The sequence below is a fragment of the Natator depressus genome, chromosome 14, assembly GCF_965152275.1.
Source record: "Natator depressus isolate rNatDep1 chromosome 14, rNatDep2.hap1, whole genome shotgun sequence".
Taxonomy (NCBI): domain Eukaryota; kingdom Metazoa; phylum Chordata; order Testudines; family Cheloniidae; genus Natator; species Natator depressus.
The window spans coordinates 48037107-48063600 of NC_134247.1; the positions used below are offsets into that span (position 1 = coordinate 48037107).

At 64.1% G+C, this 26494-nt stretch overlaps 4 protein-coding genes across 6 annotated transcripts; 1 reads left to right on the plus strand and 3 right to left on the minus strand.

The window, feature by feature from the left end:
• Positions 1-2683: 2683 nt before the first annotated feature.
• On the minus strand, positions 2684-3779 carry B3GALT4 (beta-1,3-galactosyltransferase 4). Its single transcript, XM_074972213.1, has one exon. It carries the CDS (start codon positions 3750-3752, stop codon positions 2700-2702), a length of 1053 nt encoding a protein of 350 aa, XP_074828314.1. The 5' UTR covers positions 3753-3779; the 3' UTR covers positions 2684-2699.
• Positions 3780-7241: 3462 nt separating this feature from the next.
• PFDN6 (prefoldin subunit 6) lies at positions 7242-9334 on the plus strand. 2 transcript variants are annotated; one of them, XM_074970817.1, is made up of 5 exons: positions 7242-7381; positions 7459-7562; positions 8675-8745; positions 8826-8950; positions 9175-9334. In XM_074970817.1, the coding sequence occupies exons 1-5, from the start codon at positions 7284-7286 to the stop codon at positions 9293-9295; spliced, it is 519 nt and encodes a 172-aa protein (XP_074826918.1). In that variant the 5' UTR covers positions 7242-7283; the 3' UTR covers positions 9296-9334. The 2 variants fall into 2 exon arrangements, with proteins under 2 accessions (XP_074826918.1, XP_074826919.1); XM_074970818.1 differs by having other exon boundaries at positions 7348-7382; positions 7465-7562.
• Positions 9335-9573: 239 nt separating this feature from the next.
• RGL2 (ral guanine nucleotide dissociation stimulator like 2) lies at positions 9574-19741 on the minus strand. Its single transcript, XM_074970750.1, has 19 exons — positions 19136-19741; positions 18600-18812; positions 16819-16902; positions 16360-16535; positions 15924-15986; positions 15608-15845; positions 15297-15428; positions 14854-15069; positions 14519-14622; positions 14336-14420; positions 13942-14019; positions 13097-13171; positions 12823-12855; positions 12328-12449; positions 11982-12074; positions 11688-11820; positions 11270-11515; positions 10545-10659; positions 9574-10359 (listed from the first exon to the last, which is right to left on the minus strand). The coding sequence occupies exons 2-19, from the start codon at positions 18714-18716 to the stop codon at positions 10169-10171; spliced, it is 2301 nt and encodes a 766-aa protein (XP_074826851.1). The 5' UTR covers positions 18717-18812; positions 19136-19741; the 3' UTR covers positions 9574-10168.
• A 1092-nt stretch (positions 19742-20833) lies between these two features.
• Positions 20834-26148, minus strand: TAPBP (TAP binding protein). 2 transcript variants are annotated; one of them, XM_074970533.1, is made up of 8 exons: positions 26007-26148; positions 24629-24835; positions 23929-24204; positions 23161-23505; positions 22321-22656; positions 22018-22107; positions 21341-21372; positions 20834-21223 (listed from the first exon to the last, which is right to left on the minus strand). In XM_074970533.1, exons 1-8 carry the CDS (start codon positions 26050-26052, stop codon positions 21212-21214), a joined length of 1344 nt encoding a protein of 447 aa, XP_074826634.1. In that variant the 5' UTR covers positions 26053-26148; the 3' UTR covers positions 20834-21211. The 2 variants fall into 2 exon arrangements, with proteins under 2 accessions (XP_074826634.1, XP_074826635.1); XM_074970534.1 differs by lacking the exon at positions 24629-24835 and having other exon boundaries at positions 26007-26093.
• Positions 26149-26494: the final 346 nt, after the last annotated feature.

Genomic DNA, 26494 nt, shown 5'->3' on the forward strand with positions numbered 1-26494 from the left:
CGCTGCCCAGACCCTGACCGAGATCAGGGCCCCTGTTGGGCTGAGCCCTACACAGACTGACCCTGACTGTCCCAACGCACTAGGAGTTCTGGTTCCCCCCCGACCAAACTCTAACCCACTAGCTCAGTGATAGTCAATGAGAGCTACCCACGGGCCAATCTGAGAATGTTATGACACAAGGCAGCCCATTGGTACAGATGTCTGACAAAAAACACTTCAGCTGCCAATAAATAAAGGCCCTCCAACGAGAGGCAAGGAAAGTATTAGTGATTCTCTCTTCTAACACAGTTTATAACTCAACATTATTACCTGTGTTTGTGGCACTCGCTAGTGGGAGAGGTGACAGCACCAAACGTGATGAGTGGGTTGTAAGTGGTCTGGCCAAGGCCCATGCACGCATGAAGATGCTCGTCCCTCAGGTGATGGCGATATTGGGTTTTTATAGTGTTCATGGCAGAAAACCCAGCTTCGTAGAGGTACATTGGTCCGAACACGGTTAAAAGCCAGATGCTGGCTATTCTGAAACTGGTCAGCAGACTGAGTCCAGAACTTGCAATGTCCCGCTTCTCTGGATTTTGCCTTCAAGACATCTGAGCTCTTGAGCCTTACAATTTCTAATAGAAAGGCCCCTTCATTGATTGAATCAAGAGTGTTCTTTGCTTCAGAAGGGCAAGGGCCATCAGCAGAGAAAACAAATCAAATCAAATCCTTGGGAATTTTAAAGTTCTCAAATCCCATTTTATAATTTTTGATCAGATTGTTCAGGAATTCGTTCAGCATTTTCATCGAGGTTTCATCTGTAACAACACCACGTAATGTGGGAAAGTGCAACAGCTTTCCTGTGAAGTCTGCCTGAAAATTTTCAAGATTCCTCTGAAAGGCACACACTTTTTCAAACAGATCCCTGACACTGCTTGCATGACCGTGGAACTGCAAGCTGAAGGAATTCAAGTGACCGGTAATATCGCACAGAAAAGCTACTTGTGACATAATTCATAAATTCCAGGAACTTGCAAGCCTTGTTGTTCTTGTGGTTTGAAAGGAATTCTATTATTTCTTTTTGAAGCGCACAACACCTGTATCATGAATCCCACTGCTTAGCCAGCGAATGTCATGCTGCAACAGGTCACTGAATTTGGCTGAAATGTCTCGTAAAACAGTTTTATAAAAACAATGTTGCAAGCTAGAAGTTGAGCAGACGTGCAGGCTTGGTGTCCCCTGTTTGCCAGAAGCTGGGAATGGGCGACAGAGGATGGCTCCTTCCTGTGTGGTAGGTTTCTAATAGTATTAAGCATAAAAATTCTACCTTGAAAATTTCACCATCATAAAATCTAACAGCACTAGCTGGGGAGTGTAACTTAAATGATTCGTCCACTGCAGGAGACGTGTGTTTGGCGTTTTTAAATCAGAAAGCAGTGTTGACAGACAATCCACATAAATTACAAATATCAGCCACTCTTTGCACTGCCATGGAATCGGACAGGGGAACCTGTGTCACACGGGTCACAATGTCAACTTTGTTTTTATCCCTGGCAAAGAGCTCCTCCAGCATTTCCAATGTGCGCTCCTTCATGAGCTCGGCATCCAGGAAAGGCCTTTTCCTTTTAGCTAGTGCCCACATTCTCCAACGAGAGGCAGCTGTTGCTTTCCCCTGTACAGTTGCTGATCTCATGAGAACATTTCAGGTGTGACACGAAGACTTCAGGTTTTCAATTTTGTCACATTTTGCAGCACCATGAGGAGGCCAGGCCGTGTGGAAGTGACTGTGGTTTGAGTCAAAGTGGCACCTCCCCGAGGCGACCTTACAGACAGATCCAGTGGTTTGGTAGAGGAAACACCAAGGCTTTGCATTTAAATGCGACGGCATAACAAAGAGAAAATCCACTGTGCAGCTTGGGTTAAAAGCTTGGTTTTCGCTGTCGACTTTGCGACGTTTACTCCCCCACTCGCATTCGTTTCCAGCTCCATTTACATCACCAATGATAAAACAGGCGGCGTCCCAACTCAGTCTTAGCCGACGCTGTTGGAGAACCTAAGCTCCAGGACGTTACTTGCGAAGGAAGCCATAGGCAGCACATCGCTGGTAATGAAATTAGTTACAAACATTTTTTTAAGGTGAGCTGCCGGGTCACATTTGGCCCCAGGCCATCCACTGAGCATCACTGCACTAACAGCTGGCGTTAGAACCCAGGAGTCCTGGCTCCCAGCGCGCCCCTGCCCCACTTAGGGCCCTGGCTCTCAACCTTTCCAGACTACTGTACCCCTTTTAGAGTGTGATTTGCCTTGCGTACCCCCAAATTTCACTTAAAATCGACTTGCTTACTAGCTCAGCCATAAAAATTGTGTCAGCCACTATGACTGACAAATCGCTACTTTCTCAGTGTCACCATACAATTATAACAGAAATTGATTGGAATATAAATCGTGTGTTTGCATTTCAGTGTATAGTACATAGAGCAGTATAAAGAAGTCATTGTCTGTATGAAATTTTAGTTTGTAGTGACTGGACTAGTGCTTGTTGTGTAGCCTGCTGTAAAATTAGGCAAATCTCTAGCTGCGTCAAAGCACCCCCTGGAAGACCCTGGCGTACCCCAAGGGTACACGTGCCTCTGATTGAGAACCACTGGACTAGAACCCACTTCCCCTCCCAGAGCTGAGGATAGAACCCAGGAGTCCTGGCTCCCAGCCCCCCCCGCCCCTCACAGCCCCTCCAGCAGAGCTAGCACCTTGCACCTCAGCACCCCCAGCCCCCTGTGCAGTGGGGTACAGGATCCCCCTTCTCCCCCTGCCATAGCCCAGGCTGCCTCCAGCGCCTGAGGGCCCACCTGGTGCACACTGTACAGCACCTCCCCATAGCAGCAGGGGTCCATGGGGTAGTGGGTGGATCCAGCCATGCGGGCCGTGTGGGTGGGGGCCAAGCCAGCCCAGCGAGCGCACAGCCCCACGTAGACGTCCTCCAGGGGCACGGGAGGCACGTGGGGGGCGGCCCCCAGCACCCACAGGGCAGCGTCGCTGGACAGCACGTAGGCCGTGCCGCTGCAGTAGGGGGGGAAGGCCCGAGCCGGGTAGGCGGAGGCCGGGACGTGGTGCCGGTTGCTGGGGTCGCGGTTGGGCTGCACCCGCCAGTGGACCCGGCCCAGGTAGAGCTGGCGAGGGCTGGGCAGCGCCCCCAGGTGGCGGGCCAGGGCAGGCAGGTTGAGGAAGACGTCGTCATCGACTTTCACCACAAAGGCGGCGCCGGGGCAGTGGGCGACCGCCCAGCCCAGCAGCATCATGGTCTTGAGGGTCAGGTTGGCGTAGGTGTCGGCAAAGCGGCCCTGGACCAGGTCTCCGTGGCGCTGGGACTCCTCCTCCAGCCGGGCCTGCTCCTCGCCCGAGCCCGGTGCCCCCAGGGCGAAGAGCGTCCGCACCGGGTACCCCCCGGCCCAGTGGGCGCCCCCCCAGCTGGCACGCACCGCCTGGCGCTGGGCCGTGTGCCCCGGCGCGCTGGCCACCAGCACCAGCAGGAAGGGGGCCCGGGGCCTGCAGGCGTCCACGTTGGGCAGCAGGAAGGAGTCGGGGCCAGGCAAGGGGGGGTCTGCATGCAGGAAACCCCCCCTGCCTCCCAGGAAGGGGGCCAGTGACCACGATAGCAGCTCCTCCCCTGTGCCCCCAAGCACGAGGCTCACAAGCGCCAGTCCCCCCAGCCCTGTCAGCAGCCCCCGCCGCAGCCAGGCAGGGGGGCAGCGGTGGGGGCAGAGCCGGGGGGCCATAGGGGGTGAGGGCAGGTCAGCAGGTGATGGAGGTCGCCTGCAAGAGAGAGAGAGATGGGGGATCACACACAGAACAGCCCCCCCAGTGCCCCTGCAGCCCCCCAGTATGAGCCCCCCACTACCCTGCCCACAGCTACCCCCCTTGTTCCGGGGAGGGAGGGGCAGTGGATGGAGGGAGAAGGCCAGACAGAGGCACTTCGTGGGGGGGCTGGGAGCACAGTGGATCGGGGGGGGGGGTAAGCAGCAGAAAGGGGTCAGGGGCCAGAGGGGGACGGTGAAGGGGGCAGGAGCCGGGGGGACACGAAAGGAAAGGGGGCGTAGCAGGGGCTGTGGGAAGAGGGGGCAGGAGCCGGGGGGGTAACGGGGCAGGAAGTGGGGGGACGCGGAGGGGAAGGGGGCAGGGCCCCACGGGGCCGCGGCGGGGGAGGCGCGAGGGGGCAGGAACTGGGGGGGGGATGCGGGGGGGCAGGGGGCGAGGGGGAGCCCGGGGAGCCGCACTCACCTCCCGGCCCCGCCCCGCTCCGTGCGGCGTCCGTGCGCCTCCCCCACCCTCGCCTGCTCGCCCGCCAGACCCCTCCCCCCGGCATGTTCCCCCCCCCCCCCCCCCCGTACCCACCCTCCAGCCCCCCGGCCCAGTTCTCCCATCCCCGCCCCGGCGTTGCTGCTCGCCCGCCAGACCCCTCCCCCCGCGGCATCTCCCTTCCCCCCTCCCCGGCATGTTCCCCCCCCGCCGCTGCAGCCGCTGCTGCCCGCTCCCCAGTTCTCCCTCCCCCCCGCCCCGGGCATCTCCCCCCCTCCGGCACCCACCCGCCAGCCCCCTCCCCCCCAGTTCTCCCTTCCCCCACTGGCATGTCCCCCCCGTACCCACCCTCCAGCCCCCCCCCAGTTCTCCCATCCCCCCGTCTGCCCCCTCCAGTTCTCCCCCCACCCCACCCCCACTGTTGCTCTGTGGGGCGCTGACCGGGAAGCCGGTAGAGAGACAGCGCCGGGGTCTGGTGTTTCCAGGCGAGGCCTCCAGTGAGCGCTGGGGGTCACACGGGTCAGGGTTAGCTTGTGAGAGGTGTGTACAGCCCCCGTGCAAGGAGCTGGGCGTGTGTACCGTGAAACCCACCTCTGAATGCACGTAGGAGGCGCCCGCCATGGGCAAAACCAGGTTTCCTGTCTGACAAGAGCTGGCCTCGCTCGCTGGCAGGACTCCCCGTTACACACACAGTCACCGGGCAAACACAAGCCCCGGGGGGGGGGGGGGATGCTGGCTGTGTGCACAGACCATTACCTGTGGGGGTACGTCCAGGAGGTAAAGACACCCCTGCACCCCGCACACAGCCGCTGCGGTTGCATTCATGAAGACAGGCGCTCAGCCAACCTTCGCTGAAAGCGCTGCCGAGACAGACCTCCTCGGACAGCCGGCTAACCCGGGCTCTGCAAGAGGGGCCGGGGCTCGAGCAGGTCGGGGCCCAAGGCAGCACTGACCTGGTTGTGACGTGTCGCCTCTGGAAAGCGCGTGTTGATTTTATGTGTAACCACCTGTCTCCACTAATCTTCCTCACGCTCATGGGGATCTTTGCTGGCAGCCGTGCCCTTGTTTTCACTACATGTATGGCTCAGCGCGGCGCTAGTCGCGGCTGACTCTTGCACGCCGTCCCGCTGGGGACATGGCCCTGGGAGGAGCCCGCCTCAGGTGCTGGGTGTCCCAGGAACACAGGACTTAAACTGCAAGGCAAAGGCTGTGCCTCTGGCCCAGGCCGGCCCTTGCTTGCCCCTCCCCGGGAATGTGTAAGAGGCAGGAGGCTGGCTGTCTAGGGTGCCTGCCTCCTGGATGGAGGGTGAAATTTGGGGGCCCCAAAGCAGCTGCTTCCCAGCATATCCGGCAGGCTCAGCACACTGAGCGCCCCCCAGCGCCCAGGACATGGCCAGGTGCCCCCCCCACCCAGCCCCTCACCATGAGAGCAGCGCTGCCAGTGACCCCAGGGGTGGGGCAGCCCAGGGAGCAGGACCAGCACCATCCCTGCTTGATGTGTGTGAGGAAGGAGAAAACCCTCAAGGGCCCTCTGCCCCCCCACCCGTGGGAGCACCCCCGGCACCGAGGAATCCCACAGTTCAAGTGGCCAAATAGAGGCCACTGCCGGGGGGGCAGGGCAGAGAGGGGTGCAGTGGGGGAGGTGCAGAGGCATGGGGGTCGTGGGAGGGGGTACCTGTGGCCTCTCACTCGAGTATCGCGCCTGTCTGTGGCCTGTCACTCAGCACCCCCCTGTGGGGCTCTCCTGCTCCCCAGGCCCTGCCCCACTGCCTTCCCCTAACCCACCTGTGCCCCATACTCCCCCATCCCCTGCCTCTGAGGCCCCAGGGCAGGGCTTGGTGGCTCCGCTCACTTGGTGGGCTGGGGTGGGGCAGGCAGGATACGGCAGCTGCACCTGCTGGTCCCCTAGAAAACGCCCAAACATGGCCTGTGATTTGAACCATCCCCCTGGGCGGTGCTGGACAGACCAAACAAGAGCTCGTGTCTGGGACCGCCCAGGGGCTATGCTTGCTGGGGTCTGGAGACAAGACTCAGGGACCCCCCCAGAATCAGGGAGTAGGGGGGAAGCATTTAGCCCCCAGGGGATTAACCACCTCATCCCAGGACGTAGCTGGGATAATATTAATTAGCCCCACGGTACTGCACAAGATATGACATCATTAACGCCGTGTTGTTGACGACCTATGATCCCAGGTGTGATGTCATTCGTGCCGTGTCGGTGACGCGCTGGGACACCGGGTGTGATGTCATTAACGCCGTGTCGGCGACGCACTGGGACGCCGGGTGTGATGTCACTAACGCCGTGTCGGTGACGCACTGGGACGCCGGGAGTGATGTCACTAACACCGTGTCAGCGACACGCTTTCACGCCGAGTGTGATGTCATTAACACCGTGTCGGCAATGTGCTATGACGCCGGGTGTGATGTCACTAACGCCATGTCGGCGACGACCTGTGATGCCGGGTGTGATGTCATTAACGCCGTGTCGGCGACGCGCTGGGATGCCGGGTGTGATGTCACTAACACCGTGTGGGTAACATGTGAATCTCATGTCTCCCGTGCTCCTGCTCTGGGCCTGGGGGGCTTCAGGCTCTAATTACATGAGCCCAGGCAGGTTACTAACTTCCCGACCTGACCCAGGCGCCGCCATCTTTAAACGGAGCGGAAGTAGCTTCCTTCCCATTTCAGGCACAGGTGGCCGCCATCTTGGAACAGGGCGGAAATAGGCGCATTCCCCCCGGCTAGCGATGCCGCCATATTGGAAAAAGGCGGAAGTGGCTTAATCTGCTTCTCGCACGAGCCCGCGGCCATCTTGGAAAGAGGCGGAAGTGAGCTGCCCTTCAAGGCCCCCAGCCGGCGGCCATGTTGGAACCGGGCGGAAGTGGAAGGCGAGTCTCTCTGTCCCGTCTGCCCTTTCCCCAACCCAGGAGGGCCGGGACCTGCGCCCCCGAATTGGTCCTGATCCCGCGGGGGAGGAAGCGGAGGGACTCAGAGGCCGGACTACAAATCCCATGGTGCATCGCGGCCCCCGGCGGAAGTGGACGGTACCGGAAGTTGGGTCAAGAGGTCGCACGCACGTTGCGGGGCGGGGCTCAGCGCCGGAGCAGCGGTAGGTGCTCGTCGGGTGGGGGGCGCTCGGGAGGGACCGTGTGCCCCCCCCCCGCTCTAACCCCCCTCCCCCCGCAGGCGGACCGGACCGGACCGGACCGGACCCGACCGGACCCTCATGGCGGACCTGATCCAGAAGAAGCTGCAGGGCGAGCTGGAGAAATACCAGCAGCTGCAGAAAGGTGCCGGCCCCCCCCCGCCGCCCCATAACACGCACCGGCCCCTTCCTGTCCCCCCATCCCCCCCCTACCCCTGCCCCATCCCCCCATCACCCTCTCCCGCCGCCCCATAGGCCCCGGCCCCTTCCTCTCCCCCCAGGCCTCCCCTACCGCTGCCCCATCCCCCCCCTTCCCTTCCCCCATCACCCTCTCCCGCCGCCCCATAGGCCCCGGCCCCTTCCTCTCCCCCCAGGCCTCCCCTACCGCCCCATAACCCCAGGCATCCCCTTCCCCCATCACCTCCCCACTAATTCCTGTCCATAACCCACTGCCATCTTGGGCCCTGCCCCACTGCCTTCCCGTAACCCGCCTGTGCCCCATACTCCCCCATCCCCTGCCTCTGGGGACCCTGCACCCCACCCCACCCCCAATAACTTGCCTGTACCCTGTAGCCTACTGCGCCCTATAATCCATCCCCGCACCTCCTCCCCATCACCCTCCTCCATGGCCCAACCTCCCTGCACCCTGCCTCCTAACCTGCCTAACCCCATAATCCTTCCGCCACCCCCCTCGATCTGCTGCACCTCCTCTTCCCCAGCGCCCTATCCCCTTCCACAGTCCACCTCCCCCCCCTTTCCACCCTCTGGGGTTCCTGCAGCCCATTGACCTCCTCCCAGGGTCCCTGCTCCCCCCGACCCCCTGGACAAACAAACTGACCCCTGTTCCTCAGATTTCCTCCCCACCATTGGGGCCTTTCATTGCACCCTCCACGTTCCCACATCCCTGAGCCCCCTTTCTACCCTCTTTCCCCCAGTTACTCCTAATGCGAATACACTGGCTTGACAGGCTGAGGGCTCTGATCCCAGTGGGGAGAGCTCCCCTGCCACCTGACCCTTCTGCCTGTACCCTGAGCACTGGCCCAGAGACCCCCAGCCACTGGCCTGCAGAGCCCCACTGCGGGCAGAGGGAAGCTGGGTCTCCTCCTCCTGCAGACCCCTGGGGGTTATTCACCAGTGCTGCAACATAAGAGACAGCAGGTTGATTTCTGGGGGGCTGTGATGTGGGCAGAGGTCTCTGGTGCCCCTATGGGGCTGCAGCCCTGGAGCTCATGGGGTCCCTCTGTGTGTGCCCCTCAGATCTCAGCAAGTCCATGGCAGCACGGCAGAAACTGGAGGCACAGTTGACTGAGAACAACATTGTCAAGGAGGTGAGTGCACCCTGCCCCCCAACTCTGTACTCTCCCTCCCTTCCCCGCCCCTCACCTCCCCTTGTTCTGCTCTCCCACAGGAGCTGGGGCTGCTGGATGTGACCAACACTGTCTACAAGCTGATTGGCCCTGTGTTGGTGAAACAGGACATGGATGAGGCTAAAGCCACTGTCAGCAAGCGGCTGGACTATATCACTGGAGAGATGTATGTGTGTGGGGAAGGGGGGTTTCCTGTGTGGTGGGCTGGCTCCCTGCCCCACAAGGGCACTGACTGGCTCACAGGATGAGGAATAGGCCCTTCCCCTCTAGGGGTCACTGGCCCCAATCTAGCCCCATGGCAGACAGGGGCCTGAGCTCGGGGGCCTCTCTTGTTTTCAGGGCTGGGGGGAGGGTTCCAGACCCATCTCACTCTCCCCTTCCCCCCCACAGCAAGCGCTATGAGCTGCAGATGCAGGAGTCTGAGAAGAAGGCGGAACAGCAGCGGGAGGTGCTGGCCCGGCTGCAGCAGGAGTATCAGCGAGCCCAGGGCAAGGGGACGGCTAAGGCATGAGCTGGTGGGGGAAGGTGGATCCTTGGGGCTGGGGGGCGGGAGCTGTATTTAAGTTTTTTGCTGTTTGAAATAAAGAGGTGATGCACAAACTGATGGCACCTGGCCCTCTGTGCCCCTTACCCCTTGGTATCCACTCACTGGCCTGGGGCCGCTGCTGCTCCCAGCCTGTGCTCTGCCCTGCCCTGAGCTTTGTCCCTTCTGCCTTCTCCTGTGGTCTCTGGCTGTGCTGTGCCAGGAAGATGCCGCCTCCCCAGAGACACAGCTCTCTGCCAGCTGCTTCTAGTGTCTTTATTGCGTTAGTGTTACAGCAAAGAGGGCTGGGGCCACAAGCCCCCTATACAGTGATGCAGGGGGGAAATCAGCAGCCCCTGCAGGGCTTGGATCATGCAGTCCTTCCCCCCCACCTCCAGTTGAGTCCCTGAGAAGCTGCCATCTTGGCACTGGCAGGGGCACCCCACTTCCCACCTGTGGCTAGAGGGGAATTAGCACCCTGGCCTCTGCTGCAGAGTCTTGGCAGGGGTGAGACCATGCTGGGGGAGAGTGGGGTCACTGCCCCGGTCGCCCCCCCCAGCTGTACCTCCTGGGTGGACAGGAAGTAGGTACTGGCGTTTGGGGGGGAGGGGTTGTCAGGATATCACCCATTTCAAGATACTTAGGTCATAGCCCTGAGGCAGCTGGCTGGGCTGGGCAGGCTGCCCCCTGGACAGTCTTGGGGCAGACCAGAGCCTGGTGCCAGGGGAGATGAAGGTAGCCCCAGGCCAAGCAGACAGTCCTAGGCCCTGTGCAGCTCCAGTTCCCTTCCCCAGAGTCTGGGCGCAGGTCACTTCCTTTCCTCCAGCCCAGGAAGCCCCAGGGCAGTTTCGGGGTTCGCCATCAGAAGAGGGCCCTGGCAAGCTTGCGGCCAGTGGCCTTGATCTTGGGGAAGGTGGCGCTGAGCTCAGCCCTGCGGGGGGCAGCGCTGGGAGGCAGGGGAGGTTCCCCGGGGCCCTTAGGGCGCAGCACAAAGTCCAAGCTGGAGCCATTCATGGCGTAGAAGATGTTGGCTGTAGGCGGGAAGGTCAGCTCTGCAGGGGGAGAGAGAGAGAGGGTGTGATGGCAGTTAGGGAATAGGGTCCCCCCACCCACTCATGGGACCCCAGCTCCCTAGGGACTCCTTTGGAGACCCCTCATTGCTGTGGGTGCTCCCCAACCCGCCAATGGGCCCCCCCAATCCCTACCCCAGGGACACCAATTCCCCTGCCCCCCTCACCTTTCCCCTCAGGCAGCAGCTGGACTAGCTGGAATTGGGGGGCAGCCCCCAGCTCCTGGCCATGCTTCTCCAGCACCTTGGCGATGACGGACGGGGTTTTGTCCTGGCTGGTCACCTACAGCAACACAACACACAACTCCCACTTTCCACAACAGAGCCAGGCCAGGCGCCCCCGAGACCACCACCACATACATGGAAGTGATCACCCCACAGAGATAACACAAGTGCAGCCACAAAGACGTGCCCCATGTGCACAACACGCAAAGCTGGGAGAACGCAGCAAATCCCAGCAGACACCCCAGAAAGCCCCACGCCCAGTCAACACCCCCACCCCCTGTGACAATGCGCGCACACAGACATGTAGGGGTCCAGCCCGTCCACACCAGACACACACAATGGGGCAGCCCCTCCCCCCAGGGAGAGACAGTGAGTCAGGGGACCAGTTGCCCCCTCCCCATAGCAGCTGTGGGATTGGGATCGGGATCACCCTGGGGAAAAGGGGGGGTTCCCTGACTAAACTAATAGTGTTTAGTGGGTGGGCCAGGCTAAGACTGCAGCAGGAAAGTGTCACAGCAAGACAGACAGGGCAGGATTGACAACCCAGGTGTCAGGATTCCCAGCCGCCCACTCTAACCTCCATTCCCCTCCCAGAGCCGGGATAGAACCCAGGAGTCCTGGCTCCCAGCCCCCACCCTGGGGATGGGACCCAGGTGTCCGGTGCTCACCAGGATGCTCTTGTAGAGGCTGCCGTTGTGCAGGGCCATGCGGGCGCGGATAATGCAGCAGTCGGAGGGGGGGGCCCCAGGCTCCCGGGTGGGAGGGGCAGGGAAGGCCGAGCCGCAGGAAGCGGAGCGCCGGTGCCCCCGGGGAAAGCCCCCCCCGGTGGGGGTGGGAGGCGAGAGGCCCCCAGCCAAGGGAGCCACGTCCTCAGGAGCTGTGTCCAACGCTGAGACTGAGGGCCACTTTATGTGCTGCGGGGACGCAGAGGGGGTGACGGGGGGCAGCGAGGGGCTGGGACTGAGGAAGGGATGAGGGGGATGGGGAAGGGGGGTGGGGGAGGAATGGGACAGGGGATGGGGGTGCAGGCCTGGGGGGGGGAGATCAGGCAGGGGGAGGAAGCGGTAATGGGGGGGGGTGTCTCACCTGCGCCAGGCGAGACAGCAGCTGCGTGGGGCCACTGGGGGGTGGCAGCAGGTTGTGGCAGCAGCCAGGGGGCCCCTCATGGGAGCTGGGCCCCTCCCAGGAGACCAGAGGGTTCCCCACGGAGCTCAGCAGCCTTGGAGGTAGGGGAGGTAACAGATGGATTGAGGGGGGGCTGCTACCTTCAGCCCCACCAGCCTTCAACCCTTGAGCCCGCCTCCCCATCCCTCCAGCCCCCCAATGCCTCAGAGCCCCCCTCCCTCAGTCACGGCTCAGCTCTGCCCCCCCCATACTCACTCTGTGCAGTGGGTGATGACCAGGGTGGGCTTCAGGGACCGCTGGGGGGTTGGGGCCTCCCCGGGGGGTTCGATCTCACAGGAGAGACTGTGACTGTGGGGAGAGGGGGATTAGAACTGCACAATACACACAACACCCCACAAACTCCCCCCCCCCCGAACTCCTCTACACACACCCCCTACACAACACAACCCCCCATGCATCACACACAATACCCCCCAAAACTCTACAGACCCCTCCTACACAGCCCCCACACCACACTCTACACAACCCTACATGCAGCAACCACTTCACGCAGCACCTACAAGCCCCAGCCACGGGGGGACGCTCCCCCCGCCCACGCTACCTCTGTGCCTCAGAGAGGGGGGGCAGTGCCCGCAGCCAGCGCTGGAAGTGGGAGCTGGGCTGGACACTGTAGTTGCGGCATACGGACTGCAGGAGACGCAGCTGGGCCAGCACCTCGAACTCCTGGGGGCAGAGAGCGGGGCAGTTACACGGGTGGGGGGGCACTGCAGACAGCAGGGCTATAACAGGGCAGCGGGGCATAGAGCAGGGGGGTGCTATATTGGGGGGCAGCACAGAGAGTGTGGGGGGCTATATTGGGGGCAGAAGGGGGGCACAGAGCCCAGGATCTGTAACCAGCGGGGGGGACCGCACAGAGAGCATAGGGGGCTGTACTGGGGTGGGGGGGGGGAGATTAGAGAGCCTGGGGGAGCTCTACTTAGTGGGGGGAGGCAGAGAGCGATAGAGGGGGGCTGTACCGGGGGGAGGCAGAGAGTGACAGAGGGGAGCCCCAAGCCAGACGCGGAGGGAGCCCAGCAGGCCCGGCACAGCCCGGTACCTTGCGCCGCTTCTCGAAGTTGATGTATCCGTTCTGCCAGAGAAACAAGAGGTGCCATGAGCCCCATGACCGACTCCCGCATGTGCCTGGCCCCCCATCGCCCCCCCAGCTCCCCACTGCTCTCCTGCCCCCTTGCCTGGCCCCCCCATTGCACACGTGCCCCCCCACGGCCTTCCTGCCCCCCCTCCCACTGGCCTGGCCCCCCAGCCCCTCCCCGAGCCTGGCCCCCATCCCTAACAGGGTCCTGGATCATCCCCCCACCTCCAGGTCTCACCTCCAGCTCGTCCTTCATGGCTGTATCCAGCATCACCAAGTCTCGCAGGAAGGTGCCCAGGTACGGAACCACACCCTGGGGAGGAGCAGGGGGTCAGAGAGCAGGCAGTCAACCCCCAGCCCCCCACATATCCCCCACTGTGTCCCACCCCACCGTGCACCCTCCAGCCCCCCACATAGCCCTGCACAAACCACACTGCCAACCCCCCCACCCCGCAGCACCCCGCTGTGACGAAGTGGGGATTTTCCCTTGTTATGTTGTATGTTAGTCTTACTGTTGAGCCTATGTGAGTTTTACTGTTTTGCATGAATACTGCGTGTGCCTCAGTTTCCCTGTGTGCTGCACCAATACCTCGGTGGTGGGAATAGGGTGTGTGATTTTGGCTGAGACCTCTGGGGCAGGTGAGGCTGCTCCAGCTGCCTGCACATATGCTATGACTGCCAATGCCCCCACCCACAGCACCCTGCCCAGTCCCCCACATAGCCGCACACAAACCACACCTCCAGTCCAGGCCCCAGTGCCCCGCACATATTCTCCACCCCCACAGCCTCCTGCCTAGCCCCCATCCACCCCAGTGTACCCCGTCCAGCCCCCCACGTACCTTCACACAAACCACACCTCCAACCCAAACCACTGGCCCCCCCACATATCTCCCACCCTATTGTGCCTCTGCCCAGCGCCCCATATACCCCAACCAGGGCTGCCCAAGCCCACCATGCCCCCAGTATCCCCCCCTACCTCTGCCCCCCCGTGCGCTGGAGGGGAAGAACAGGGACAGGGCAGCCCCCCCATCCTGTGCCCCTGCATCCTCGCCCATCACTGCAGCCCCCCCTTCCGCCACTCACCACTGGGCGCTGCTCCTGGGGTCGCCGTGGCTGCCGGCGGGGGGCAGGGTCGGCACCAGACGGCTTGGAGGTGCCCTCCTGGGGGGTCAGAGGAATGTGAGAGAGGGCACAGGGTGTGAGCGCAGGGAGGAACAATGAGACATGGTAAGGTGTCGGGGATGAGGGCAGATACAGGAGACCTAGTAAGACATAGGGGTTGGGGGTCAAGATGGGGCAGCTGGGTAGGGAGGGGGCAGAAGAAGGGATCGGGGGCAAGATGGGAGAGGGGGACAATGGGGGCCATGGGGAGGAGGTGGGTAGGGAGCAGTATGGGGAGCTGGGAGGCAGCACAGGAGCTGGGAGCACAGGATTGGGGGCAGGATGTGGGGGGCACAGGAGCCAGGCGGCCCCTCACCTGGAACAGCAGCTGCCGGCTCAGGCTGTAGTTATCCTGTTCGGAGCAGATGGTGCAGAGCTCCTCGTAGCTGCGCAGCACGTCCCTGGCGGGAGAAGTGGGGGTGGGGGTGGGTGAGTGACCCATGAGATGCTGCCCCCCCCATCCTGACCACCCAGCTCCACCCCGCCAGCCCAGCCCCACCTGGCGGTCTCGTCCCAGGTCCGCTTGAGCCGGTGCACAGGGCTGGACTGCAGGGCGGAGATGATGGCGCAGAGAGACGAGAAATTCCTCAGGGCACGGCACTCCTGGGGGCACAGCGGTCAGGGTCACAGGGGGCCGGCTCCGACACCCCTGCAGGGCGGGGGCTAGGCTGGCTGGGGGCGGGGGAGGGGGTCGGAGGGCCTGGCTGGTATTGGGGGCAGAGCTGAGGTCAGAGGTTGCTCTCCTTTCCCACAAGCCGGGGGCCCATTGCTGGAGGGCCGGACGCAGCGTGGTGACCCCGACCCCGAGGGGCTGAGCTCCGGCCCCACACTCACCTCAGCCACGTGGATCCATTTCTCCAGGATGCGGGCCCGCTGCTGGGGGCGCAGCCCCGGCCCCGCCAGGCAGGAGCGGATCACGGCCCCCGCCAGGCGGTTGAACTGGTGCACCGTGGCGCGGACACTGGGGCAGACCTGCTCCCGCCCCTTCTTGTCCCGCTGAGACCAGAGCGAGCCCAGGCACTGGTAGGGCACGACCCGCAGGAACAGCGCCTGGGGGTGGGGTGCAGGGGTTAAGGGGGGGCTGCTCCCTGACCCCCACCCACTGCTAGGGGTGTCCCTTACCCCTCACTTACCCACAGGAACATCTCCTGGGATGTCCTGCACCCCCACACCCTGTAACCTAAACACTGAGTCCCCCTCCCCCGTTACCTACCCCCCCAAATACCCTGACATGGGGGCCCCTGGGGTACAGCCCCCCCACCACCACACACACTCACCGCCTCCTCCAGTGTCAGCTGAGCAGCCACATGGTCAGCTTGGAAGGTCAGGATGTCGAGGGGGTCAGGGTCCCCCCTAGGGGTCACACCCCCCTCGGGGCCATCTTCCCCCACCCCCAATTCCTCTTCCTCCAGCTCCCCTGCAGGGGAGAGGAGGCAGTGTTAGATCCAGCGGGGGTGGGGGGGGGAGCCTGCCCACAGATAGACCCTCCCCTCTTCCCCAGTACCCCCTCCCATCTGCCCACCTGCCAGATCTGCCCCCACCCCCATCTGCCTGCCCCCCCGGCTCCCCCACTCCTCTCCAACCAAACCCTTCCCGCATCCATCTGCCCCCCTGCAGGCTTCCCCCACCTGCAGCCCCCCTCACCTCCATTGCTGTGCCCCCCCGGCACCCCCCGTAGGGCGAGCAGGCGTCTCTCAGCCTCAGAGCCCTGCCCCAGGGCACATTGCAAGCTCCGGCTCAGTCGCTCCACCAGGCCAGGGTCCAAGCCCCCCCCGAAATCCTCAGGGTACCCGTCCAGCCAGGAGCACATCACCGAGGAGAAGGCCCTGGGGGGAGATGGGGGTGAATGGGGGACACGGCCGGGGGAAGGGAAGTTGGGGTGGGCGGGGGCGGGGGTCACTCACCGCTGCAGCTCAGCCGTCTCTGGGGAAACGGGGCCCGGCTCCAGCGCCCCGACCTCCTCCAGCCTGAGGGAGAGACCGGGTGAGGCGGTTGCCATTGCCCCTGCGCTCCCCTCCCCACACCCCAACAACTCCTTTCCCCTCGTTCGTGCCCCCTAACCGCTCCCCGCCAGGTCCCAGCCCTCCCCTCTCATCCCCTCATGGGGCTCGGCTCCCCCACCCCCAGCTCATTCCCCCATGGGGCCCGGCTCCCCCCTTGTGTCCCCCCCATCCCCTCTGCCCCGACGTTTCCCCCATAATCCCAATTCTAGTCACTCCCCACTTCCCCCCAGCATCCTGCACCCCCATCTCCCCTGTACTTACCCCATGTCCTGCACCCCCTCCTCCCCCCCACTTACCCCCAGCATCCTGCGCCCCCTCCACCCCCCGCTCCTGTCACCTGTCGAGCAGCAGCCCCAGCACCGTGGGGGGGCGGGCGAACACCCGGTAGGTGATCAGGAAGGTAGGGACGTAGGTGGCGTCACCCAGCGTCTGGGCCTCCAGCAGGTGCCGAACCAGCCGGACCAGCGACCCGGCCTTCAGCGAGCGGGCCTGGCTGCCTGCCCCCCCTGGGGCCTGTGGGGAGACCGTCAATCAGCCTGGACCCCCCCCCCATACCCCTCAGTGACCCGGCCTGGCTGCCTGCCCCCCCCCCGGGGCCTGTGGGGAGACCGTCAATCAGCCTGGAACCCCCCCCCCCCACATACCCCTCAGTCACCCGGCCTGGCTGCCTGCCCCCCCCCCCCCGCGGGGCCTGTGGGGAGAGCGTCAGAGCCAGCCTGGACACCCCGCCCCCCGAATACCGCTGAGGCCTAGGGGGAAAGAGAGGGCACCAGAGCCGACCTGCCCCCCCACTCACCCCTGGCTGGGCGCCCCCAGACTGCCGCGTGGTCACTGAGTAGATCGCTCCCTCCTCGGCCTCCTCCGTCAGGGTCACTGGGGGCTGGGGAGAGGGGAGGGTTACCCCAGATATCACTGCCCCCCACCTCTCCACCCCCCTCCAACTGCAGGAGTCTCATCCCCCCCTCCCCCTACTCCAGCCGCCCCCCTGGATATCCTCTGCCCAGCTGTATCTGAGCTGCCCCCCACCCGCCCCACACACACTCACCTTGACAGGCAGACAGTACCACCGTGTCCGGGACAGCCCCCCTCCCTCCTGACCTCCCGGCTCCAGGCACGCCCCCAGCCGCAGGAAAACCTTCATCAGCCCCCCCGAACAGAGACCCCCTCCTGCTGCCTACGGGGGCGTAGCCCCCGCCAGCCCCCCCAGGAACTGCCCCCTCCCCTCAGGCAGAGGGAGGGCTCTGGGGGGCATCTGGATACGTGGGTGGGGACAAACAGATGGTTGTCACCTCCCCCACCCCAAGGTGCGCTTCACTGGGTCTCACTCAGCCCCACCCCGGGGCGCGACTCTCACTGGGGTGGGGCGTGTGGGGGAGGGAATTGCCTAGCTGAGCCCCCCCAAACCCCGCAGCCCTGTGGGCCCAGGCAGGGGTTCAGGGCCACAGACAGCAGGGAGGGGCTGCAGGGGGAGGGGGCACAGGGGGACCCAGTGAACCTCCCAAACACGCAGGCCAGGGCACAGACAGACAAACACCCTTCCCGCCTCCCCAGGCACACCCCCCCACAAGAAACCCCTCCTACACTCCTGTCAGTCTGTCCCCCTCCCCTCCCCTCCCCTCCCCCGTTCCCCTGTCCTGTTTCCCTTGTCTGTCTGCCCCTGTTTCTCTCTCTCTGTCTCCCTCCCCCTGCTGCTTCCGCCTTCTCGGTCTGCTCCAGCCCCTCCCCCTCCCGCCCTGCCCCCCCAGGCACTTCCCCAAACCTGCCCCGCCGAACCCTGCAGCTGCCAGGCTACCCGCCCTGCCCCCCACCGCAGGGACTGGGTGTGTCCTCGGGAGGGGGCACGCACCTGAGCCTTATGACCCCAAGGAGCGGCAGCCACCTCTGGGTGGGGCATGGCTGCTGGGGGCCAAGGGGAATTCGGGACAGGAAGTGAAGGGACCTCCCAGGGCTCACTGACACCCAAGCCCCAGCCCCGCAGCTGCTCACTGCCCTAGACCACACTCCCAGCACCCCAGTCACTCACCCCTCACAACTAGCTCACAGCACAGCCACCCCACACAACCGCACACACCTCGACTACCAACGACATGCCCCTCGTGACAGCGCTCCTCGCAACGGCGTGACCCCCCCACACCCCCCGAGAACACACGGCTCCACAAACCCACACAGGCGTGACCTCACAACACACACCTGACAACACACAGCTCCACAAACCCTCAGAGGTGTGACCCCACCACACACACCGGACAACACACACCTCCACAGCCCCCCCGCCCCGTGTACCACATGCGCCCACAATGGTGTGAGCCCGCAACACCCCCCCTTCACACCTGTGTGACCCAACACCACGCAGAACCTCCCCCTCAACCACACACAAGGGCGTGACCCCACATCCCCTCTGACCCCTCATCACGCCCGAGCTACCCCCACAACACAACCCCACGGGGCAGCCACCCCTGCCCCCCTCAGCGCACACCTTCCTGTGACCCGTCCCCCCCGGTGCCCCCCAGCCTGCCCCCTGCTCCCGCCCCACATCACCTGCTCCCCCCACCCCGATCCCTCCCCATCCCTCCTCACCTGTGGCTGCGGGGGCTCAGGGGGCCAGCTCCGGTACCCGCTCAGAGTGACCCCCTGCTCCTCCCCCAGCTCCAGCCGGGCCCCCTCCAGCAGATGGCGCAGCGAGCGGGGCAGCATGGGGGGCAGTGGGGGGAGGGGACGTCTCAGCCCCACGGAGGAGTCATGGGCTGCCCCCTACTGCCGGGGGAGGGGGGTGTCAGGCGAGGTCCAGGACTGAGAAAGAGGGGGGCGGGAACGGAAGGACATGGGAGGGAAGTTAGAACTTCTCCAGCAGCAGGAAATATTTGGGGGAACTTTGTCCCCTTCCCTCCCGCTCCTCACTTCCTCCCACTTCACCCCCCAACACACCCACTGCACCCCTCCTTACACCCCCGTATTCCACACTGCACCCCCTCCCCTGCCCAACACACCCACAGCACCCCTCCCCTGCTCCCCACCCTACACCCCCATATTCCCCACGTCACCCCTCCCTAGCACCCCCTGGCACCTCTTCCCATACCCTCCATTGCACCCCCGCTCTCCCAGTGCACGCCCACCTGGGTGCCAGGCTGCGGGTGGGAAGGTCCCGTCTCCCCTCGGGCACCCGGCTCCCCGCTGCGCCCCGGGGCCAGGCTGGGCGGGGCTAGGCGGAAGCCCCGGAGCCGGCTTGGGAACGGAGCCCGGAGCTGGGTAGGAGGGGCAGGACGGGGTGGAGTCAGGGGCCGGAGAGAGAGAAATCCGGAGTTGGAGCCGGACAGACGGAACGGAGCTGGACCGAGCCTAGCAACAGAGCCTGGGGCCAGAGAGACAGAAAGCCCAGAGCTGGAGCCGGGGAGGGGCAGGACGGAAAGCCCGGAGCTGGAGCCAGTGGAGAGGCACAAAGCCCTGAACTGTATCAGCCTCGACGGGCTCCAGGGAACCGTAAAGCCGGGAGCAGAGCCGGCAGGACTCGAGGGGGAGGATCGGAGCCAGAACTGCACAGCCCGGAGCAAACCCTACTGGGGAGATCGAAATCCTGGAGTGGAGTACACCTGGAAAGGAAGTGACATGAAACTCAGAGTGGAGTCAGGGAGCAGAGAGCTGCAAAGCCCAGAGAGGAGCCAGAGGACTGGGGAGAGTTAAAGCGCAGACCAGATCTGCCTGGGAACAGAGCCAAGGCCAGAGAGACCCAGAACCTGGGACGGATGCGCTATGGGCTCTGTCCCCTGGATGCATGTTTCCTAAATCTCCATTTAGTGTATTTTCCACTCCCCTGGGATCCAGCTCCGTGTTGCCAGTTCTCCAGTCCTTATAGTCCCCTCATGATCCAGCTTCGTATTTCGTCCCATGATCCGGCTCCATGTTTCCCAGTGCTCCAGTCTGTATATATTCTTCCCTTCCCCATGGGATCCAGACCCCCGTTTCCCAGCTCTCTAGTTTGTATATTCTTCCCCCTCCCCTCCCCCCAATAATCCAGCTCCATGTTTCCCAGCGCTCCAGTCTGTATATATACACTCCACCCCACCCCGTGTTTGTATATTCTCCCCCTCCCCATGGGATCTGGATCCATGTTTCCCAGGTCTCCAGTCTCTACATTCCTCCCCTGCGTCCAGTTCCGGGTTTCCCATCTCTCCAGTCCATATATTCCCCCCTCCACTGGGGTCTGGAACCTCTGGTCCCTACATTCTCCCCCCTCCCCAGGGGGAGGAAGCTGAACAATGGGGACAGCCTTCCTGTCTCCCTCCGGCCAGGAAGTCACACCTCCCACATACCCCCACTGCACCCTTCCAGTGCCAGCCCGCTGGGTATGAACCCAGCGTGGGCAATGCTCAGAGAGTGAGGAGAGCTGGGAAGTAAAGAGCAGGACATACAGGACCCCATAACGTAATGGGGGAGTAGAAGCAACGAAGGGTAGCAAGGACGGAGGGAAAGGCTTTGTCTCCCTGAGCCTATGGAACTCTCTGCTACTGGACACGAACCCTTGGGACCGCGTGCCCTGGGTCTTAGGGAGAGGCGACTCTCTGAACCCAACTGGCCCTGGCTATGAGGGTCTCCGGGATGGGGGAGCTGGAGGTGGGGTGAGGGGATGGGGAGGTCTCCTGCTGAGGCAGAAGGAGATGGCAGCACTGGGGGGGGGCAGTTTGGGCAGGGCATGTGGGGCTGGGTGGGGAGAGCAGGCCTCTGCTTCGGGGGGGGGTTCCGGGGAGGAGAGTTGAGAGATGACGACACCCATGCTGGAGTTACGGGGGTCACAGCAAAACATTTTTATTTCTGGGGCTGAAGCCCCCGTACAGCAGTGCAGACCAACAGCCCCCCAACCTTAAACGGAACAGGCCACTTGCCCAGCCCCCATGGCGAGGCAGGCGGTAGGGGGAGCACAGGTGGGGGCGAGGGGCTCGGGCGGAGGGACCCCAGCAGCAGGGGAGGTGGGTGCTGTGGGGAGAGCAGGCCAAGAGGGGATGGGGAAGCAGTGGGGGAGGATCGAGGCATGATCCTGGCTGGCAGCACGGCAGGTGCAGGGAAGGGGGACTGGAGAGGACGTTAACCCTTTATTGTCCGTTAAGCCCCCAACTCTGGTTCCTGTCCTGAGGTTCACAATCTTATTTTGGGTGTCACAGATCAGCCCCCAAAATCTCAGCTTCCCTGGGCACGTCTCACTCTGATTTCTGTGGGGAGAAGAGAGTCAGGTAAGAATCACACCAGGTACTCCAGCCCCAGCCTCCCCCAGCAGGGGGCGCTGTGGGGAGCAGGGCAGGCGCACTGGTGGGGCGGGGGGTATTTACCTTGCTTTTCTCTTCAGCTCTGGATGGACAGACTGAAAAAGGAACAAGAGAGGAGTGAGACCCTGGCTCCCCTGAACAGGAGTGGGGGGGCGGTGGGGGAGAGTGGCTGGCTGGGGGTAGGGGTGGGATATAGCCCTGTCCATGAGGATACAGGGTGAGATCGGGGGGTGCAAGGAGGCAGAGGGGGTTTGAGGGGAGCAGGGGCAGCAGAGGTCTGGGGTACATATCGTTCCCCAGAAGATGCGGGGGAGGGGAACAGGGGTGGTCTGGGAGGCAGTGGGCTGGTTGGAGGGTACCTGTGGGCTCAGGGGTGTATAGGGTGGCAGTATGGGGGGGTGTTGCAGAGGAGGCTGGATGGTTGGGGGTGCAATGGAGGGTGATATGGGGGGATGGGGACTGGGGGGCATATGGGGACAGTGGGAGGGTTGGGGGCTGTATGGGAGGCAATGGGGTGAATGGGGGCAGGGCAGCACCTACCCTTGTCCTGGAGCAGGCGGGGGGTTGGGGTGTATGGGAGGAATGGGGGGCAGTGGGGATCGGGGTGTATGGGGGGAGGCAGTGACATGAGGGGCAGTGGGGGAGGGGAAGTGACATGGGGAGGCACACGTCCTTGTCCCAGTAGAGGCAGTGGGGATGGGGGTGCATGGGGGGAGGGGGTGACATGGGGGGGCACACACCCCTGTTTCCGAGGAGGCGGAAGAGCCCATAGAGCAGGAACGCAGCCAGGAACATCCCAATGGCGTCCTCCAGGGCGGGGCCCGTGGCACCTGGGGCAGAGGGGGGATGAGACCAAGAGACACTCCCCATTTCCCCCCTCCCCGGATCCTCCCCCATGGCACCTCTCCCCCTCCTGCCCAACCCCCCTGCATTACCTCTCCCCTGTCTCCCCTCCGCCCCCCACTCCATCCCCGCTCCCCTGAGCCCCCCATCCCTGCACTTCTCTCCCATTGCTCCCTGCCCTGTCCCCGCGCTGTCCCCACCTGCCACCCGGAGCCGGACGCTCCTCCGGGCAGGGGTGGCCAGGGCGGCGTGGGTCACGTGGCAGCTGTAGGTGGCTCCGTGGTCGCGGGGCTGGACGGGTGCCAGGCGGGCGAAGCTGCTCAGGCTGTAGGTGCCGTCGGGGCCATGCCGGTGCCCTGACTCCCAGGTCTCAGTCACGTACTCCAGCAGGTCGCCCCCCGCCTCCCCGGGGCCCCGGCGCAGCCAGCTCACCGTCACATCCAATGGGTAATAGCCAGAGACCTCACAGGCCAGTTCAGCTGGTGCCCCAGGGGCCACCGATAGGGGGTCAGGGTGCAGCGTCACCATGGGGGGCTCTGAGGGGAGAGGGGGTTAGAGACTGGTCCCATATGGGCCTGTACAGCCCAGCCCGGCGTCCCTCCTCCCCTGGGAGGCACAGACAGAGGGCTGGGGTGCAGTGTCACCTGGGGGTTGGGGGGAAGTGGGTTCAGAGGAAGAGATGAGTTTCGACCGAGTCTGGCCTCCCTCATCTCCTGGGGGGCACGGGGTACAGTGCCACCACCTGGGGCTCTGGGAGGAAGGAGGGATTAGAGACCAGTCCCATACAGCCCTGTACAGCCTAGGGGGTGCTTTGGATCAATGTGGAGAACTCTGGGACTCCTCCAACTCAGGGGGTAAATATTGGGGTTCACAGCCTAGGCTGTGGGAGCATCAGTCCAGGGGCCCCTCCCCAGAATCAGTCGTGCATCACTAGCCTGGGGTGGGGGGAAGATACCCGTGTGGTGCAAAGATCGTCTCATACCCACGTCCCCCCACGCTGGGAGCAGAGGAAGCAGCTCGGGAGGCCCCCCCAGACTCACCGGTGATGCGCAGCTCCAGGGCCTGCTGAGCATGGAGGTGGGGCAGGTAGATGGTGCAGATGTAGGTTCCTTCGTGCCGCACCCCGACCTGGGACAGTCGCAGCGACACGTTGGTGTCTGCGCCCGCCCTCCCCTCCTCCAGGAACAGCTGCGCCCCCTCCTCGGCCACGTGGGCCCGGCCTGACACCCCATCGTAGGCCAGCACCACGCGCCCAGCACCCCGGTATTGGTACCGCCACTCCACCGAGAAGGGGCCAGGTGGTGCCGTGAAGCCACAGTCCAGCAGCACGTCTCGGCCCAGGCGGGAGTGCAGGTGCGGGGTGCGGGAGAACACGGACAACACCGCTGTGGGGCAGAGATGAGGGTGTTACTGCTGTGAGCACCATGGGAGCAGTGCCACAGGGGGGCAGGGTTGTGAGCACCACATAGGCAGTGCCCCAGGGGGAGGGGGAGGGCTGTGAGCACCATGGAAGCAGTGCCATGGGGAACGGTTAGGACTATGAGCATGATGCCTCGGAGGTAGTGCTTTGAGCACCACAGGAGCACAAGGCAGGGCTGTGAGCACCATGAAGAACAGTGCCTTGGAGGAGGGCAGGGCTGTGAGCACCACACGGACAGTGCCCCGGGGGGGTGGGTAGTGCTGTGAGCAGCACAGCAGGATGTGGGGGCAAGGGAAGGAGCTTGGGGCCCTGAGGAAAGAGAGGGTCCCCACAGCAGGATTTTGGGGGGAGGCCGCTCCCACCCTACATTCCCAGTCGCCCTGGTTACCAGTTGCCATGATGACCGCTGGTTGCTGGGACGTTGCCGCCTCCTCACTCTTGAGGACAGTGCTGACCCCGTAGTCCCTGGCCGGGGCCTGGACGCTGCTGATGAACCAGGGGCCCCCCAGGCCCAGGGGGCTGCGGCGCTCGGGGGTCAGGCCGGCTGCCCAGGGCACGTGGGCCTCCTGTGGTGTGTAGGTGTTGATCTCACAGGAAGGCAGCTCCCCCTCCTTGGAGCGCCCCCCCGCTGGGAGGGGGACGCGGTGCAGGGCCCCTGCAGGGTCTGGAGGGGAGAAAGGAATCGGGGGGAGAGACATGGACACCCCAAGGCCCACCGCTGCTAGGAGGGGGATACAATGCAGGGTTCCCCGGAATCTGGGGGGAGAGAGGCAGTGGGGGGGCAGTTGTGAGGAACAGGAAGGCAAATGGGGGGAATGCTGGACGTGGGAGTGGCAGGGCACTGGGGGGCAGGGCGGAGGAGTGGGGGAGCACTTGGGGAGGATGGGGAAAAGAGGGGGCTGTAAGAAGTGGGTATGGGGGAGCAGAGGGGAGGAGCAGGGTGTGGTGGACAGGTGAGGTAACACTGGGGGGCAGATGGGATGTAGAGGTAGTCCTTTGGGGCAGGACCGGGCAGCAGGGTGGTAGTGGGGGTAGGCACTGGAAGATCAGGGTGTGGGAGCCCGGTGGGGGGGAGGAAGGGGACATACCAGCGATGTCAAAAACCATGCCTGGCTCCAGGTCGGGGGGCAGCTCGGGCTCTGTCTCAGGGAGCCCCCCTCTCGCCCCCCGCAGCAGTAGCAGCGCCCGGCGCTGAGTCACGGAACTCGGCATCACCCCCATGCGCCCCCCAGCCTCCTCCACGAACCAGCAGCTCAGCCGGGGGGGCCCCGCCAGAGCCAGACACAGAGCGAACCCTAGCGGCAGGGGCCGGGGGTTAGTGCGGACACAAGGACCCCCAAAGCTCCCTGGGACACCGGATTGCACCCAGATTGCCCCCTCCCCCAGGGCAGGACCCTCAAGAGATGCCCCTCCCCAGGGATGACCCCTCATCCCCCCAGGGTCTGATTTCTCCCTTGCCCCCCCAATAACCAGCAGGTGCCTCCACATCCCACCCAGCCCCAGAGCAGCCCCATCACCCCACACCCAGACAAACGGCCCCCTCCTCCCAAACACCCTGTGGGAGCAAAGCCCCCCGCAGTTCAGGGGCCCTCTCAGGGCCACGTGACATGTGGGGTAGGGGGGTTGAAGGCCAGGACTGGGAAAGGACTGTGTCCGCAGGGGTGCTCAGGTTGCCCTGGCAGGGGGGAGCCATGTCTTGGGGGGGGTGTCAGGGTCCCGGGGCAGACAGACACAGCCCGGCCCCGCCCCCACTGCCTGGAGCCCACCTCACGCTGAGGGTCCCTGGGCGGGGGGGAGCCGTGTCTCGGGGGGCTGAGGATCCCAGAGTGGGGGGAGGAGGGAGAGCCCCTCTCAGGACAGGCTCAGGTTTCCCTGGACGCGGGGGGGCCCGGCACTGCGTGTTGGGCAGGCAGGGTCCCAGAGCGGGAGTGGAGCTGTGTCTGGTGGAGGGGCAGTCTCAGGGTCCCTGGGTGGGGGGGAGCATGTCTCTGGGGGGGGGTCAGGGTCCCTGGGCAGGGGGGAGCTGTGTCTCAGGTCGAGGGTGTCAGGCTGCCCTGGCGCAGGGCGGGCTGTGTGTTTGGGGGGGGCAGGGTCCCAGAATGGGGGGTGGAGCCATGTCAGTGCGGGGGGGGGGGTCAGGGTCCCTGGGTAGGGGGAAGCTGTGTCTCAGGTCAAGGGTGTCAGGCTGCCCTGGCGCAGGGTGGGCTGTGTGTTTGGGGGGGGGCAGGGTCCCAGAATGGGGGGTGGAGTCATGTCAGTGCGGGGGGGCGGTCAGGGTCCCTGGGCGGGGGGAGCCGTGTCCCGGGGGGGGGGCTGAGGGTCCTAGAGTGGGGGGGAGCTGTGGCTGTGTTTCGGGGGAGTGCCAGGTTGCCCTGCGGGGCGGGCAGGTGTGTCCTGTGGACAGACGGACAGAGAGCTGGGGGGGGAGGGTCCGAGGACAGGTGGGGGGAGCCCCCCCCGACTCACCAGGCAGGAGCAGGGCCAGGGCCCCCACGGGGACGAGCGAAGTCATGTCGGCTGCGAGGCAGGATGGGAATACCCGAAAACCCCCCACCCCCCGCTTCCACTTTCACTTTCGGGGAGCGGGCGGGACAGATAGACACAGCCCGGCCCCCTCTGCCCCGCCCCCTCCCTCCACTGCCCCCCAGCTCCCTCTGCCCCACCCCCAGCTCCTGCCCCCCCCACTTCCCTCTGCCCCCGCCCCCTCCCTCCACTGCACCCCGTCTCCTCCTGCCCCCTCCTCCCACTGCTCCCAGCTCCTCTCCAGCTCCCTCTGCCCCGCCCCCAGGTTCCCCTCCCTCTACCCTGTCTGGCCACTGCCCCCCATCTCCCTCTGCCTCCGGCCCCTCTCTCCACTGCTCCCCAGCTCCTTCTGCCCTGTCCCCCAGCGCTTTCTGCCCCCCCCACTTCCCTCTAGCCCACCCCTCAGCTCCTCCTACCCCCCAGCACCCTCT

What these genes read in the sequence shown, in the direction of transcription:
- TAPBP (XM_074970533.1), bottom strand. Translation starts at nt 26,052, where the DNA reads ATGACTTCGCTCGTCCCCGTGGGGGCCCTGGCCCTGCTCCTGCCTG. An exon ending in AGCGGTCATCATGGCAACTG is followed by an intron (nt 23,506 to 23,928) that starts GTAACCAGGGCG and finishes TCTGCCCCACAG; the next exon opens with CGGTGTTGTCCGTGTTCTCC. An exon ending in CGTCCGGCTCCGGGTGGCAG is followed by an intron (nt 22,108 to 22,320) that starts GTGGGGACAGCG and finishes CCTCTGCCCCAG; the next exon opens with GTGCCACGGGCCCCGCCCTG.
- RGL2 (XM_074970750.1), bottom strand. Translation starts at nt 18,716, where the DNA reads ATGCTGCCCCGCTCGCTGCGCCATCTGCTGGAGGGGGCCCGGCTGGAG. An exon ending in AATGGATCCACGTGGCTGAG is followed by an intron (nt 14,623 to 14,853) that starts GTGAGTGTGGGG and finishes CTGTGCCCCCAG; the next exon opens with GAGTGCCGTGCCCTGAGGAA. An exon ending in TGCTGTCTCGCCTGGCGCAG is followed by an intron (nt 11,516 to 11,687) that starts GTGAGACACCCC and finishes GCGTCCCCGCAG; the next exon opens with CACATAAAGTGGCCCTCAGT.
- PFDN6 (XM_074970817.1), top strand. Translation starts at nt 7,284, where the DNA reads ATGGTGCATCGCGGCCCCCGGCGGAAGTGGACGGTACCGGAAGTTGGG. An exon ending in GGCTCAGCGCCGGAGCAGCG is followed by an intron (nt 7,382 to 7,458) that starts GTAGGTGCTCGT and finishes CTCCCCCCGCAG; the next exon opens with GCGGACCGGACCGGACCGGA. An exon ending in ATACCAGCAGCTGCAGAAAG is followed by an intron (nt 7,563 to 8,674) that starts GTGCCGGCCCCC and finishes TGTGCCCCTCAG; the next exon opens with ATCTCAGCAAGTCCATGGCA.
- B3GALT4 (XM_074972213.1), bottom strand. Translation starts at nt 3,752, where the DNA reads ATGGCCCCCCGGCTCTGCCCCCACCGCTGCCCCCCTGCCTGGCTGCGG.